Source organism: Anastrepha obliqua, chromosome 2, assembly GCF_027943255.1.
Source record: "Anastrepha obliqua isolate idAnaObli1 chromosome 2, idAnaObli1_1.0, whole genome shotgun sequence".
In the NCBI taxonomy this organism is placed as follows: Eukaryota; Metazoa; Arthropoda; class Insecta; order Diptera; family Tephritidae; genus Anastrepha; species Anastrepha obliqua.
Window position 1 is genome coordinate 24,056,068 of NC_072893.1, and position 17,369 is coordinate 24,073,436.

A 17,369-nucleotide genomic window follows, 5' to 3' on the forward strand; every position below is an offset into this window, starting at 1 on the left:
TGCGAAGATACAGCCTTTGGAAGGTGTGCGCTCCAAGCCACTTTTATCGAAAACTACTCAATCGATCTTGATGAAATTTTGCACAGGTGTTCGAGATACAATTTTCTCGTGCTTGAACGAAAGATTTTGTTTTTTTTCAATTATCACTATTAAAAAAAAAAACTAAGTGTCAATCAAAAAATTTTCATTTCCTTGGAAAAATGTCTGCCAAAATTCCAATTTTTACTTTTTTTTCTTTCCTTCGTTCAAGCGCAAGTTTATGGTCATATCTAAAATACTTATTTTTGTTTTTTCATTTTCGATGATCCTGTCAGGAGTTATACTGACAACGCGGATGCACCTTTTTTCGAGGGGTCACAATGACGTCACAATGGAGGAGTTTTAATTTTTTTTGTGTGAAAATTTCAGAAATTATTCTTGAAATATGTACATATCTATAAGACAGAAAAAAGTTTGAATTAAATAAATAATTTTTTACATAGAAAAAAATATTTAAATAGGCCTTTTTCACCCGACAAAACCCATGTAACCTCTTAAGGAAAAAAAAATCGATTTTTTTAAAATTCTAACTTCATATAAGCCTTAACCTACTTATTACATCATAACCTACAAGAATTCAAAAAACACGCGCACTTTAAGAGTTAGCACACCCTCCTTCCAATTATTTATTTCAATTTTTAACAAAAAAAAAATTATTATGTTTAGCATTTTTATCCATAATTATACTTAGGTTTTATGGTTGAATAACTACAATAAATATGTATAAGCTCCAACCTGTGCTTACAAAAGCTGTCTTTAAAAACCAGTTGCAATGCCGGTTCCGAACAGACCACTGCCTTCAATTTATTGAAACAATTTTGAGCATATCCGAGTTGTGTGTCGGTCGAACGGAAACAATATTTTTTTTTTTCAATAACTTAATTTACATTTCCTTATTGGTGGCAAGTATATAATAAAATTTTGAATTTTGAAAAATTAATAATATATAATAAGTAAAGGAATATATTCAAATGCTCTACCCAAACTTCGCAGTAACTTTTTATAAAATAAAAACATGACAAAAACACTTTTGATTAATGTAAGGGTTGTGCGCTTATTCGATTATTCGTGTAACTTATTGCTTAGTTAATAAATTATAGAATAAAAACTGTTAATTTTATTCATATGTCTCAAGGCGAATCTATTAAAGGTGGTGCTGGTCAATCAGCTGAGTTATTTTTTTTTTCTTTCTTTCGACGTGTTCGTCGTGGCCAAGGTGGATTTATTAAGGTGACAGCATTCACCCAGCTGAATTTTTCGCCGTAGGTATGGCTTACGTCAAAATGATATGCTTTGTTTGTATGTATTAGTATGTTTACATTTGCTTACTGATTTTGACGTGATGCTTGTACCAAACGCAACAACAAATACATGTAGGGTTTTACTTATATGTGTTTGCTGTCACCTGTAATAAATTCGCCTTGGTCGTGGCTGTTAGCTCAAAATGAAACAAGGCGAATTCTTTTTTTTTTCTAGTTTCTCAATACTTTGCTTTGACAGTCAAATGTACAAAGCCTTGTTGTTGGTCTATTGCCACCACCTTCAATGAAGAATTGGAAAATATTAAAAAAAAAAAATTACTTTAAAAAGCAAGCATGAAAAGGTTAAAAAGGTTACTACAGAAAACAAACGCAATGATATTCAAACTTTATATACAAATATGGTACATTTAAAAAACACTGTGACTAATCATTTTATTCAAAGATATGTTTAATTAAAAATTCGATTAATTATTTTTATTTACGTTTCGATTAATTACTTCTTGATTAACAAAAAAAAAAATGTTTAATTATGTGATCCGCTGATTTATGATTGACAAACAAAAAATGTAATTATTTGATTAGCTGAAGTAACTGGATCTATTATTGACTAAAATTTTGAATAATGAATTAATCGCACAGCCCTAATTAATATACGTTCTTAAGGAGAATTAACCTTTCTTAGCCGTAATAAAACATTTCCGTAAGCGACGACTATGCTTGATATATGACCCGTATCATTCCACTATTCTGCTTTATATATTACTCCACACTTACTACAAACTTACAAGCTAAATTTTTGTCATTTAATTTTTTTTTTTTTTGTTTTGTTTTTTGACATTGAAATATGTCTAAATCATAACTGAGTCATTTTGTTCTTATTTATAGTTTTGTTTCATTTTCAAGACAATGCACTTAAATATTTTACATATATATGTAAATATTTTTTTTTTTATATGAAAACATTATATCAAGAGGATGCGTACTTTTGGTGTTATACTAAATATTTGCGGTTACGGATTTTTAAACCCTTTTCATAACTTCATAGCCCGCATTTTTATATATGTACATAATATACATACACGGCTTTCAAGTCAGTTTTGAAATTCCTTTTGACATTTCATTTTGCTTAGCATAGAGCATTTTCAGTAACTAAACTAGTTTCAGTTGCGCTGTCATTAAATGCTAAAAAATTATATAACATAGTTTTTCAAAATTTTCATTTACATAAAACGCACAACAAAAGCATATAAAGTTCATATCAATACGTTCTTCCTAATTTTTTCTATTAAATAACACTGTTATAACTTAGCCTAATTAAATATGTTTTTTTGTTTGTTCTACTAATAAATAATATTTAAATCAAAACACATGTTTATTACAATATACATAGAAGTGGATAATCATTTAGAAAATTAAGTAGATAATGTACAAATTATATTTTATTAAATAAATAACTTTTCCAAGAATTTATCGAATGATTTCTATCGAATTTCATTCTAACATCACTTAAAATGCGAATATGGAAAACCGAACTGTGGGTGGAAGCTATCAAGGAGAGGTTAGGATTGAAAAGATTTCATAGATATTCATGTATGTCAAAAATTCTGTTTTTGTATTTGCCTTCCTTTCGTTTTATAATGCTTATCATATAAAACAAACTAAAACTTCGTTTAAGCGTCACAGCACCAAATTTTCAATCTGTAAAACTGTAAATATATGTTTTAAATTAGTAATACGTTCATATACTAAAAATATATGATATTGAGCATGCATTTATTTATTTATGGCTCATGATATATATTATTTTACGCACACACCTGCTACCATAAACGATGCAAATGTAAGTTTCTTGACAAAACCGAACGCACGTCCTTTGTAAATCTCAAGGCATCCAACATTGGAAGTAGTGATAGCAACGCAACATCCATTGGATCCGAGAACCAACTCTTGATTGGTATCGCGTTATTAGGAAAGCAACGATATGCACCAGGGGAATTGTCAATTATGAATATCTATAGTTTTTTTTTTTTTTTTTGCACGTGAATTAAAAATACAACTTAGTTAAAATGAAAATTACAATACTAAGATAAAGTTTTCTCTTATTTACTCTATTCAAGTCATTGCAGATAGCAGATAAATCTTTGGTATAAGAACTGAAATCAGGCGTACAATGCTGACGGTAATAGCGCCGGCGCAAAATATTGCGTCCGTTGTCCAGTTTATCAGCAACTGCTGCCCCATATATCTCCATACTGGCTGTAAATATAACTAGATCATACCACTGTGAAACCTGTGAAAGTCAAAGAAATATTTTTTGAAAAGCTTTTACATTACGCAATTATTTGCAACATTATTTACCACGTCCAAAAAATAGTCGACATGAGGCCGTTTATGAACGAAGAAACGTACCGGATGGTGATCAATAATTACTTTCACTGTAAAGTCATGTGGTGTGCCCGGCTTAACGGTATTTCTTGACATTGCGCTGTGATGTGAATGGATAAGCGTCTCGTCCAGATCCAGCACAAGCGTTTTCCGCTGCACGATACTAAGCCGATGCCGTGACACCGGCGACAGTGGGAAGAGTTCATATTTGACTGGTTGATATTGTACAATCTAAAAAAAAAGTCAATTTTATTGTATCAGAAACTATTTATCACGCAAAGTGTTAGCTTAAATTTATTTTATTTAATAAGAAACAGTTATTCCATTTTCGTGTAAATCTAAAAGAATTTCATAAAATAAAAAAAAATTTAAAATTTTGTTGTTGTTCAATTTTAATGAGATTAATTAATAATTTTAATCAAAATCAATGAAGTTTGTGAAAAAAATTAATACAAATTGGAAAAACTTTCTATACTCCAACTGCATTCCCTTCTGTGTTAACACTAATAAAATAACTTACCGAGCGAACTTGTCTATTGAACATAAAACAGATGCATGTCCACACTCTTGACAGAAGTACCGATAGAGCGCTGAAGTTCATTTGTACGAAAGAAAACATTGGTACGCGACGTCGATGGCGTCTTACCAATAAATCATATACATAAATTAATAGCAGCTGCAAGGAAGAGAAGTCCGAATATCTTTTAGTGATTTTTGCTGATTCACTTTAGTTTGCACTTATATTGTTATTTTTTATGAGAGGGTGCCGTCGTCCAAATTAATTATTATAAATATTTCAATTCTGGAAATATACGAGTATGCATTTAAGAAAAGCGCGGCATTGATGCCTCCAGACGGCCAACAACAAAATCAATAAACGACTATTCCGAAAAATGTTCAAGTGAAAAGCAATAGTAAAATAAAACGGTGAGTGTCACTTTAAAACCGTGGATTAATGGTTCCTTAAAAATAAATAACAGCAAAAAAGAATTTAATTTGCACTTCACCAATATTTGTATAATTTTTATAATTTTCCGCTTTATTTTTCCCCATTCTCTTTTACATATTTTCCCTTTTTTCATACACAAGTAAGGAGACGCTCAAACAAATCCGAACTATGACCGATTGAGAGCGGAAACGAAAAAATCGTATTTCACAACCCTACTACTTTAAATGAATGTTAAATTTAAGCTTATTGGAAATAATTTTCTTAAAAAATTAATACAAAATAAATATTAGGCGTAAATAATAAACATTTTTTGACTTTCAAATTTTTTGCCGAACGTCATAATTATGTAAATAAACGAAAAAAGGAGCTGAAAGAAAATGCGCTCTTGGCCTTTGGCCAAATAAATACTAATCACCGTTAATGGGAGCGGGTGAGTCGCCTATAGCGCATTAAAACTAACAAATATCTTATGGCAAAATTCTATATTCTAAATTTCAAACATACAACAAATCTGAGTTACTTTGAGATTCTCTTTAAAGCGTTTGCCTGGCTTTTTTGATTTGCTATATGTAAATTTAAGCAAAAAATGCTATACAGAACACTGGCAACCATGTACATATTGCACATTTTAAATTGCGCTTCGCCACACTACAATAACACGCTCCTTTAGTTTTTTCTGTTCCATATTATCTATTCTCTTGCTGTTTTCGCTCGTTTCTATTTTCTCTTTCACTTTATTGCCCACTTCGTTTTTCCGACTTTATCACTGCGATTTTACCGATCTTTTATCCAGTTACACCACCAGCTTTCCGTCTATTTACTTAGATTTAGATAAGTTTTTCTTAACATTTAGAAAAACTTGGCCATAGAACGTAAATTTTACACAAAACCAATTCGATTTCCCATCAACCGCTTCAACTTCAACTATCTCTCTACAAATACTGTTGAGTAAATATCTGCGAATCTTTTACTCGATAACGTTGCCATATCGGCTTAATACTTCGTTATTTAATTTCAATTTTTTAACCTTTGCTATATTAATTATAATTATAATAAGTAAAAGATTACTCTAAATTAGATCCCGGTTTTTATTTTTTATACCAGCAGCATCTAAGGACAAGCAACTCCACGACAATGGAGTCAACACTGAATTAAAAAATAAAATACTGAAAACTAAAATAAAAAATCTTTTTTCGTTTCCGTTTTACAAGCTTTCAAAGAAATACCCAAAAAAATCCATTTCAAATGAGGTGAGGGCCTTAAAGTACGTTCACATATGCAGTGATTAGCAATAAATCCAGACAAATTAATCTACCTCTCAAGAAATTATTTACAATCAGCTGTCAACACTGTTTTGAAAAGTTTTGCTTCACAGAAATTGGTATGGTGGAACATTTTAGTGTTTTTGATTTAATTAACAAAAGAAGAAAAGGCAAAGAGAAATAGTAATTAATTTAGGTGCGCAATTTGCTGCTAGTAATAGACAGTTGGAAGAAATTCATAAACGACGTTTACTGACGTTGGAAATAATTATGGAATAATATGCGCTTACGAAATTTGAAATTACATTTTATAATAAGCAATAACTGCAGTATGAATGCACAACTAATAATATCTGACAGAAATGTTATTAGAATTATGTCTACAAACCTCTTTGCTTTGCCTCCATACATTTTATTTAATTTACATTGACCTTTCTCCTCACATTCGTAAATATAATCGATAACACAGAAAACACAGAGTTGCGCGGAGAAAAGCATCTTTATAATCTGAGATAAAATCCGGTTCACTTGATTAGAGGCAATAATTTCTATGGAAGGAAGTGGTTATTAAAGCAACCGTATTTGATCTAGGAACAAAAGGGTTCCTGATAATTCAAGTGAAAACTGTACTTTGCTCAGCAGCTGTAATAATGTGCTTGAATTATTGGTTCACTTGAATAGAGGCACTCAGTTTGCTTACATTATTTGCCCATTAACGCCGTGAAAAGAGATCGTGTTTAAGCATTCATTGAGTTTGGTCGAAAACTTCTTAATTGTAATAAAATGGGAAAGCAGAAAGGTTTAACAGATGGCGAAAAAAGACTAACCGATATCTTGACCTCAGAGGTACTTTCAAATCTCCATATTTTGCAAAAATATTGGTCGAAGTTCAAACGTTCTGGCTCTTTATGTGAAACAAGAGGCCTCCTATAGTAATAACTACAAAGGTTGAACTGCGATGGCTTTGAAACCGAAGGAAACCAACAAAATTCTTGGGATTGCATCAAATTTAGCACTTCCAACAGCAAAAATCAAAGAAATGACAACTATTAAAAAATTCCTATATTTCTTATTATTTTTTCTCATTTGGTTAATGCCCCTATTCAAGTGAACCAATAAATCGAGCACAGTATTACAGTTGCTTAAGCTTTACTGCTGTGAAATACCTTTAAATGGAATAATATTTTAATGCATGCTTTTTTCGAGCAAAGTACTGTCTTCACTGGATTTATCAGAAAACCTTGAATTACTAGATCAAATACGGTTGCTTAAATAACAATTTTCTTCCATAAAAATGATTGCCCTAATCAAATGAACCGGATTGTATTATCTCGAATTTCGGGAGAGAAATTTCGTATACAGAACCTCGCTCTTTAATAACGGATTGAGAGTTAAACTTAGAAAAATAGATAATCTAATATTCCTCATCATTTCTTTTTTAATGGTGTTGAAATTTCAGTTGGCCCCATATAAATTTAGGTCATTCCGGTTTCGGTTGCATTTTGGCTCTAATGACGAATTTTCAGTTGTAATTCTACCTGAAACAGGTACTCATGAAAACTATTTTGGAAACACCACACATTGCAAAAGAAGCTCAGCCCAAAATATTAGCCTCATGTAAACAACAAATGTAAAAATTTATACGATTTTGACAGTACACAATTCTGATGTATAGTTTTAGAGCCCTTGATACAATTTATTTTAAAATTGTCACATTACAATAAAACAAGTACAATTTCATATGGTCAACTAAGGACCATGCTGAGAAAAATACATAAAAAATTTAAAATTTTAAGTAGTCATACCAGTTATTTCTTGTTAAGAAATTATAGGATATTTAGAAATGCACCTCTGAGTTCTTCGGCGAATTTAATATGTAGTCAACGTCAACTCGTAGAAGTAATTACCCCAAGCGTCATTTGGTTGCGAAAAATGTGGAGTTAGTATATTTAGCAGATATTAAATTTTTTGAAACATTTATTATAATTGTTCAAATTTATAATATCGATCACAAAATTATGTGGAGTGTAGTTCCTTAAACTAAAACATAACAAGTGATTGAAACGGAGGAGAATATTCCTCAAGGTGTGCACATAAACGGGTACAGAATATTGTGTGAGCGTTCAAACCGCAAAGGCCGATAAAGTTGCTGCCAAGAAAATTTTCATAGAACCTAATATAGTGCTGATTTCGACTTGAATAGTCGAAATATATATTTTTTTCTTTCCGGGTTAAGTAGAAACCGCTAAAATTGTGGAAAAACAGGAGAAAACTCCCAAGCGGAAGAAGAAGGCTGCAGCCAGTAAAATGTCTGCAGTTTATTCGCCGCAGCCACCGCAGCAGACTGCGCCCCCGGGCGTTGTACTGCAGCCGCCGCAGCCACCAACGCCAACGTCGATGCAGCAGCAACAACAACAGCAACAGCCACCGGGTGTTGGCTCCGGTGTGGGAGTTGGAGGCGTTGTCATGGGCGGACCGACAGGTGTACCTATGGGCTCCGGAGGCCCAATGCAACGAGGACCTTCCATGGTTGGAAGTAGTGGCGTACCCGTTGGGCCGCCTTCCTCTGTCGGAGGTGGTGGCATGATGGGCGGGGTTGCACCTCCGCCATCCTCTCAACGTGGCGGCATGCCGCAATCACCAAGTCCAGCACAAATTCAAAAAATACTTGATGATAATTGTGGTCTCATACAAACAATTCAAGACTTTCAAACTATGGGCAAAGCGCAAGAGTGTATGACATATCATATGGCACTACATAGGAATCTTGTCTACTTGGCCCAGTTGGCAGATCCGACAATGAATATCGGCCTAATATTGCCGGTGAGTTTTACTAAGATGACTTCATTTCGTCTATATTTTAATATGAAAGTAATTGTGAGAATTATTTAGCATCCACATGTACTTCAGCAACAGGCAGCTCAACAGCAAGGTCCACATGGTATGATGGGCGGGCCACAGCCACCTCAACAGGGCGGACCACCGACTGGCGGAAGCCAACCACAAATCGGGGGAATGCCACCGATGTCACATGCAGATGGAAATGTTCAATCCCCATCGGGAGCTCAAATGCCCTATGGTGGTCAACCTCCACAGCCGCATCCTGGTATGCCGCCAAGCTCTCAACAACCTCAACAGGGTCCTCCACAACAGGGAATAAACTCCCAGCAATCTGGGCAACCGCAACAACAGCCACAAGCCGGATCGTATAGAGGTAGTTCTACACCCCAATCAGCCAATCAACAACCTCCACCCGTGTCGGGTGCTGGAACAAGTACGTGCAAAGTGCTTACAATAATAATATTAATTCATGAAAGCAAATATTTTTTTCAGATCAACAACGTTTAAGTGTGCAAGCTGGGCAACAGCCAGGTCAGGGGCCACAACAACAGCAGCCGCCTACACCTCAACAGCAGCAACAAGGTCCACCACCACAAACACAATATCGTGGCGGTTATCAACAACAACAACACAGCCATTATTCTGGATATCCTCCACAAAGTCAACCATCATACCAACCGCAAAGCGGCTATCCCTACGGACCCCCGACTCAAGGCTATGGACCTCCTCCACCAAATACCCAGGCTGGTTATCACCATGCCGGCATGCCTCCGACGTCATCTGGTGGTGCTGGTCCGCCAAGCCAACACGGCTATGGTACTGCAGGTGGTCAACAAGGTCCTCCAGGTGCGTATCCACCTCCTCCGCCAAATCAACAAGTTCCGCCAGGTCAGCAACCGCCGCCTTCACAGTTGTATGGTCCGCCCACTAGTGGGCAGGGACCACCACCACCACCAAACCAGTACGGCCCGCCACAAGGGGGTAGCAACGCTCCTCCTCCAATGGCTTACGGTGGATACGGTGCTCCTCCACCTAGTGGTTATGGTCAAACGACGAATTCTTTACCGGGAGGTTACGGCCCGCCTCCACAAAGCCCAGCGCAATCACCCTACCCTCCGCAGTCACCCTATCAGCAGAGCGGAGCACCATCAGGCTATCCAGGACAGTCGCCACAGCAGCCACAAACATCCCAGGGAACGACTGCTGGTTATAGTACATCGCCGAGCCCTGGTCAGACACCACCACCAACATCAAATCAACAAGCACAAAATGCGACCAATCCAAATGGACCAAATGCTCCGCCCGTAAGCGTGCAATCCACATCTCCTTCTACATCGTCTGGAAATATTGGTGTCAATAGTGGTCCACCAAACCAACAAACACCACCCACTCAGCAGCAGCAGCAACAACAACAACAACAGCAACAGCAATACGGTACTCAGCAGCCACCAGTTTCAAGCGGACCACCACAGCCACATGGATCTACACCACAGCAGCAACAACAACAACCTGTATATTCATCCGGAGGAACCCCTTCTGGTGGTCCATCGCCATACGGAGCTCCATCACAGCAACAGCAACAACAGCCGCCTGGACCAAGTGGACCTCCTACGGGACCACCAAATACAACTGCACCTCCAAATGGTACGCCACCAATGCCCAACCAACAATATCAACCGCCGCCAACAGCACAACCCTACGGTGCACCTCCACCACAAGCCTATGGACCCCCACCACCTGGTGGAGGTTATCCTGGTCATGGCTACCATCAGCCGCAAGGCGGATATGGAGCTATGCCACAAGGGCAATATCCACCGTCGCAAGCTTACCAAGGATATCGGCCAACGGGTGGCCAAATGCCACCTCCGGGCGCTCCACAAGGGCCGCCAACAAACGCGTATTCATACTACAGTAATCAGCCACCACAATAAGTGAATGTCGCCGTTGTTGTAACAGCATAAACATTTCCCGTAAATGTTGGGGGAATGCAGCTGGAGTGACAGTTCTTAATAAAGATATAAATCCGGGTCGGTTCGGCAACGTAGGACTGACTGTCGTGGCCACGAATAAGTGAATATAATATAAAGTGGTTGCTATAAAAGATAGAGTGCGAGAACGGGATGATTATGTTCTTGAAAAATTCATAAACATATAAACATAGGTAAATAAGCGAATGGTACCAATACCACTTGGCAATACTAACAAGTTTAATTAGGATCAGAAAGTTAGAATGGATAACATGACTTCAATATACGCAACACCAAGAGTTACTGCTGAAAAGGAAAGGATCAAAATTATGAAATTAATAGTGTAGACGTGCAAAATTAAAATATTTCATTCAAGATCCTTGCCCAAATCATTCACAAACTTCAGAAATGTAACTGAATGAATTGTAATGATGGTTTTTAAGAATTTACTTCCTTTTAATGTTTGACCATTTTTTAACGGTTAAATCAAAAATAACTCGAATTCAATGCAGTACTGAATCCCAATATTCACGTGATCAGTGTCGTGACCAAATATTTGTTTTTTTTTTAGTAATCAATAAATATGTCCACTGGGAATTAGAGGTGCAAAACTTCCAGATTATTCTTTGCCCGTTTCGAATGACACTGAGGATTTTAATTCCTTAAAAAACGGATGATTGAATTGTGAATTTTAAATTGAAATTATGCGAAGCCCTTAGCTCTTTGTATTTTGCTTGGATTATGACAAAGTGAAAGAAATTATTGAATAAAAGTTCGAAAACAAAGTAGTAAAGGAAAACTGTATTAACGCTTGTCGGATACCAAAATTATAGAGCCGCGTGCACCTAACTTAAAGATCTAATATTGAAGTTCAAAAATAAAAAAAATGTTAATTTTATTAGTAGAAAATGAGAAATTTAATAAATCTAGTATTATTGAATAAGTCTCCAGAGAGACTAATTACGACCAAATTATAACTTGGCGCCCGATTTCGTTTGCTATAAAAGGTTAAAAATTAAAATTTGCATTTGTTTAACGCCACCCATGTGGATAATTCATAAACTCGGAAAAAAATTATAAAAAAAAATCAAATTAAGTGTAATATTTTCACGACGAGAGTAATTCAAAATACAAATAAAACTATGTAATAACGTTTTAGTGGAACGTTTCTTAATCAAATAAAATATAAATATGAATTCAAATTTAAATATCGATTACAGAAAATAATGTAGACGGAATGATGTGATGAGCACTACTATACAATATATAATTATTGAAACGTAATTAATTATGCAACTTTAGGCTTAATCATATCTGATATTGTAGTTTACGTTCGAATGACAAGCCGTCGGGCAAATAATTTTTTTTAATCACGTTTAATATCGCTACTATCCTAATAAAACTGTTTGTGTGTATACGCCACATTTATACAAACCCACATTGAGTTTCTTGTGTATAATTTTGTTTTTACTCATTTATAGATTTTCTAAAAAAAAAAATCTCATTCCTCAACCCCAAAAACTTAACCTTTCCATCCTTACTCTACTCTGCTAAAATAAAGAAAAAGACACAGTTACACACTATGCTCCCGAGAGGAGTGAACAAGGAAAAAAAATAAGTTTTCCTCATTCGAACTGTACCAACGCTAAAAATGGAGAAATTTAACAAATAGAGAAATTCGTCACTAAAACATCTAGTGAATATATCTCTTATTTATTTGTTTAATTCAGTTGATCTACAGACTAAAAATTTTGATGTTTGCATATCTGTTTAAAAAAAAGCGTGACCGGCTAAATTCAAAATTAAAGTTCCATTACAAAAAAAATTACATGCTGCTGCATAGGCGTATCCTTTTCGCAATACGCGTTGTGATATTGATTAGTTTTGTGAGAAATTTAGAAAGCCGAATAAAATTTATCAAAAAGCAACACTGCCAGCAGCTGCAAAGATATTTGAATTAACTAGCCAACCTTGGATTTTACAGGCAGACAACGAACACAAACATCGAAGGTGAAGATGTATAGAGTGGAAAGAGCATATGAGATAATGAAATGTTGAATTGGCTTTCACCTGATACCAAGTATCATTTTTGTTCGTCGAGAGTGGGTTGTTGTTGTCGTAGCATATACGGGGCAAATGCTGCTGGAGTGACAGTCCTTGGCCGGATATAAATCCGTGTCGTTCCGGTAACGTGGAACCGACCTGTCGAGAGTGGGTAGTAGGGATTAGTTAGAACTAGGTTATAGGTGAGGTTAGATGAGATTTGTGGGGGGTTGGACAATAAAAAATGAATAATTGGCGCGTACACTTCTGTTAGGTGTTTGGCCGAGCTCCTCCTCCTATTTGTGGTGTGCGTCTTGATGTTGTTCAACAAATGGAGGGACCGACTCCGAACGGCAGATATTTTTATGAGGAGCTTTTTCATGGCAGAAATACACTCGGAGGTTTGCCGTTGTCTGCCGAGGGGCGACCGCTATTAGAAAAATGTTTTTATTAATTTTGCTTTCACCGAGATTTGAACCAACGACCTCTCTGTGAATTCCGAATGGTAATCACGCAACAACCCATTCGGCTACGGGTTAGGTTGCTTTTAGGTTACTCTTCCACAAATCTCTTGGATTCATTGATGAATCTTAAGAGATCCGGAAGAGGAAGAGTGTGAACTTTATCCATACTCAGTATATCGCAACCCAATATACTTACCTACCAATATCCTAAGTCTGATTCTGGAAAATGTAGGACAGCTACAGAGAAAATGCTCTGCAGTGTCGTCATTCTCAAGACAGGATAGGCACATCGGGCTGTCTACGACCCCCATGGTAGCCATATGCTGACCACAGATGTTGTACCTGTGATTACACCCACCAGTACTCTCAGGTCCTTTCTGCTTAAGTGAGGTATTGTGATGATTAAGTGCAAAACTCTAATTATTATATTATATCTACTGTCCTCTACTCAAGGATACTAAGGACTAATGTAACGTGAGTAGACTAATATTGAATAAACGCTGCAGGTAATATAGTCTTTGTTGTTGTTCTTGAAGTGGAATTTCCACTGAAATAATCCTAATTAGTGACCAGCACCGTTTTACTACCACCGTTCTCGTATAATAATACTAACGGTGCTGTCCTGTCCTACGGCTGCGAGTACTGACCATTGACAAGCAAAGACGAAAGTAGTTTAAGAGTTTTCGAACGAAAAGTAGTCCGAAGGATGTTTGGCCCCATACGCTGCAACGATGGGGAGAAGACGTCGTGAAATACATTAAATCCCAAAGGCTTCGATGGTTAGGGCACACTGTGCGCATTGAAGACAGCCGCCCCCAAAGATCTTTTTTATCAACGAATTGTCTAATGACCCGAGCCCGAGAACGTCCAAGGTTAACCTGGCTTGACCAAGCCATAGCCGACCTGAAAAATCTACGAGTTAGGAACTGGAGATCTGTTGCTTTGAACCGTGCAGAAGAGGATGGTGGATGAAGCTAAAGCTCACCCTGAGCTGTAATCGCTACATGATGATGATGATGTCCTCGTATAATGATTTTGTTTTTTTTGTTGTTCTTAGTCAAATCCATATAGTGAGGTCCAAGTATAGCAGCAAATTCTTTATCTCGATGTCTGAGGTCTCATTAATTTGCTGCAAGAAAGGCTTAGCAAAGGAGCGGAGTCGTGACCTAGCTAGCCCTGGACATTCACATAAGTAGTAGAAAAGTCTTTCCTTCGCTCCTTCCGCTGATGAAAATTTTAATTTTAATCAAAGATTCAACTCAAATTTTTAACCTCGTATTTTCGCAATCAAATAACTAACTTCCCTTAGAGTATGAGTAATAATGCTTGCGAAGGGATTTCTAGTGAAAGACAACATACATACATAGTTTTTTTCGATATTGAGACTCAGATAATATTGCCACACCAAGTTCAAGTCCTGTTGTAGTATTTGAGAGTTTGAAAGATCTTCCACAAGGCAAAAAAACAGTTTTGCATCATCAGCAAAAGCGAGACATCTTAACCAAGTAAAGGGTGACAGTACGAGCAAGAATAGAAGCGCGGCGATTTGAGTGTCTTGCGTTATACGCGTTGCCGCATCTAGAAAAATGTTGCATCTTATGGAATTAAACCTGACTACTTACTTTGTGCGGCCGCTGTAGCCGCAACGGTTGGTGTGTGACTACCATTTGGGAGTGCGTAACAGAAGTGTACGCACCAACTATTTATTTATTTAATTTAATTTATTTTTTGAGTCCAAAATTCTTGAAGAATTTAAGTAATGAGCCTGAAACACCAAAGTCCAACTTTATCAAAAGCTTTTGAAGTGTCCGTATAAATGACATCAAGATGGGCATGTTCCGCCGAATTAGTTCGTGGTTCACGCCGAATAAGTTGGTTTCATATGACTAGATCCGCGGTATGCTCTGAGAAAGACCCATAGTCGTCATATGAAAAAAAAAAAATTAGTACGAAAAATCGCATGTTTCTGGTGTTGTATGTATAAGTCCCATCAGTAAGTAATCCCATCATCGTTGATGCATATAAACTTATTATTATTATTAATTATTATTTGTATTGATTAAAACAAAAGCTTTTGGAATATTTATGCATACAAATTTATTCTTTTATAGACATAAAAATCTTCTTCGAGTTATTCAAATTTTTGGTGTATAATTTGCGCATCTGCGTGCTGAAATAACATCTCATCCTGTGATTGTGGCTGTGTAGTGTTGTTGTCCGCTTCATTTCGCTTCCACTTGAACAACTTTCGCATTACTTTGCCGATCAGTGACTGTGGAGGCGCGTCTTTGTGCTCTACAACGATACGTTTGGTAGCCACGCTATGAATTGGACCAAATGCTAAAGCAACCACCGTACAAGCCAGACAAATGACGTTGTATGGCATACTGAAGTCAGGAGTTGGCAGCGATAATATAAGCGATTCAGTGCGAATTTCTAAGAAATATGACGGGCGTGATGCATTGAATGAATCAGCAAAAAGATGTTTATCTACGGGAATAGCAGTGAAATTGCGACCTACTGGTAGCTGAGTGGCGATTATTGCGGATCCTAGGTAGTGACCATGATTTGCATCAGGCGGGTATTCGAGCCATTTCAAAAAAATATAATCAAAATCAAAAGATACTTGCACCGTGCTTAGTGCGGGTATCTCGAAGACCAGTTCCAAATGATAGGGCCGTATTCGCTGTACGCCTGGTATATAGTGCATGGCTCGTGGTTTTATTCTGTATTCTTGCCCGTTTTCTGGCTGTACAATAAGCTTCAGAGTGTGCATATAGGATGGAACAAACCATGGAATGTTTTCTTGCAACACAATTGGCAGTGAGGAATAATGTTTATTTGTAATTTGCGTCACGATTTGGCCTCTTTCCTGACCATGTCCTAGCACATAACGATGTGCATAAATAGGCGGTGGTGGCGTTAATAATACCGTTGGTTTGCTTGCTTTGCGATGTATCCAAGCGATATTAAATAATTTATCTGCATCTAAACGTTTAATATCATAAACACCCAAGGCGGTGGTAGTACCACCACGACTCGAAGTTATATTGTACATTGGTGTCGGTGTTAAATCATAAGGTTGATCATCCAAATTAATATAGATTTTACTACTTTTTGCCAATGAACAGTGGCCATTTAATCCCTGGCCAAAGAGGCGACGTAACGAAAAATCGCCATTTGTGCCTAATAACTTTGGATCGTAAACCAAATTTGCAGTTTCAGTGAACTCCAAAATGCAATTTTTATCATATGATTCACATATCGTACGCATTTTTATGCCCAAAGAGTGATAATTTGTATTGTGTACGTAGCCGGAGTTCAGTAAAGAAGCGAATCCTTGTTTGCTATTACAGGGCAGCAGTTTTTTCCATGGTGTTAAATTCTCCGTACAAACGTTTTCACGCGGCAAACTGGCATAACGTATAAATTGCGGTATATTTTCCTTACTGCCCGTGACAAATTGTGGTCGAAAATTATACTTAGGCTCTACACTATTGGTTTGGTCAATAAAATTAAGTGAAGCACACAGAATGCCCGAAAATGTGCTGGCCAGCTTTGTCCACTGATCATCCACATCATTTGAAGTCAAATTTTCTCTCTCGAACCAGGCCCAAACTTCTGCGCCCGGTGCAGCGTCCACCACAGGATAACCAAAAGTCTCATATCTCCAAAGGCCTTGTGTCAAACTGATATGCAATTCTTTAACATCGTACTGCAGTAGTGTTTCTGCTATCGGGCGGGGAATAAGCTGCGTGTTGCGTACTAAAAAAAATCATATTCATACCAATTTCGCTTTTTATATTTTGTTAAAACTATACTTACAATTATCTCTATCCCCGTAGTGCCAGCGAGTAGTAAACTGAAAAAAAGTGTTGACATGCCCATTTGTCATAGGCCGTACAAATAGCTCTTCGTGAAATTCACTAGACTCTTTTACAGCTTCAGTTGGCAAAACAAGTATGGAGATGAAATATATAATACTGATAATGATCCACATTTTCACGTATTTGTATTCCAACACTAAAATTAAACATAAATAACAAAATCCATTAAACGTCAAGCAATAGGATTGCCTTTTGATGTTACCGGCTAGCCAATTTACAAAACTCGAAATTAAGTTCGAAATGGTAATATCCGAATGTTTATAATCTAGC

General features: G+C 36.6%; 3 protein-coding genes across 6 annotated transcripts; 1 reads left to right on the forward strand and 2 right to left on the reverse strand.

Moving 5' to 3' along the window:
- Positions 1-2,886: 2,886 nt before the first annotated feature.
- LOC129237848 (CTD nuclear envelope phosphatase 1 homolog) lies at positions 2,887-5,576 on the reverse strand. 3 transcript variants are annotated; one of them, XM_054872803.1, is made up of 6 exons: positions 5,414-5,576; positions 4,207-4,362; positions 3,660-3,917; positions 3,409-3,591; positions 3,119-3,313; positions 2,887-3,007 (listed from the first exon to the last, which is right to left on the reverse strand). In XM_054872803.1, the coding sequence occupies exons 2-5, from the start codon at positions 4,303-4,305 to the stop codon at positions 3,122-3,124; spliced, it is 732 nt and encodes a 243-aa protein (XP_054728778.1). In that variant the 5' UTR covers positions 4,306-4,362; positions 5,414-5,576; the 3' UTR covers positions 2,887-3,007; positions 3,119-3,121. The 3 variants fall into 3 exon arrangements, with proteins under 3 accessions (XP_054728778.1, XP_054728777.1, XP_054728779.1); XM_054872802.1 differs by having other exon boundaries at positions 4,207-4,488; XM_054872804.1 differs by lacking the exon at positions 5,414-5,576 and adding an exon at positions 5,140-5,157.
- Positions 5,577-7,792: 2,216 nt separating this feature from the next.
- Positions 7,793-12,149, forward strand: LOC129237680 (basic salivary proline-rich protein 2). 2 transcript variants are annotated; one of them, XM_054872566.1, is made up of 3 exons: positions 7,793-8,720; positions 8,808-9,171; positions 9,231-12,149. In XM_054872566.1, the coding sequence occupies exons 1-3, from the start codon at positions 8,205-8,207 to the stop codon at positions 10,667-10,669; spliced, it is 2,319 nt and encodes a 772-aa protein (XP_054728541.1). In that variant the 5' UTR covers positions 7,793-8,204; the 3' UTR covers positions 10,670-12,149. The 2 variants fall into 2 exon arrangements, with proteins under 2 accessions (XP_054728541.1, XP_054728540.1); XM_054872565.1 differs by having other exon boundaries at positions 7,794-8,720; positions 8,790-9,171.
- A 3,135-nt stretch (positions 12,150-15,284) lies between these two features.
- LOC129238845 (GPI transamidase component PIG-T) lies at positions 15,285-17,369 on the reverse strand. The gene is made up of 3 exons (XM_054874057.1): positions 17,302-17,369; positions 17,038-17,235; positions 15,285-16,977 (listed from the first exon to the last, which is right to left on the reverse strand). The coding sequence occupies exons 2-3, from the start codon at positions 17,210-17,212 to the stop codon at positions 15,344-15,346; spliced, it is 1,809 nt and encodes a 602-aa protein (XP_054730032.1). The 5' UTR covers positions 17,213-17,235; positions 17,302-17,369; the 3' UTR covers positions 15,285-15,343.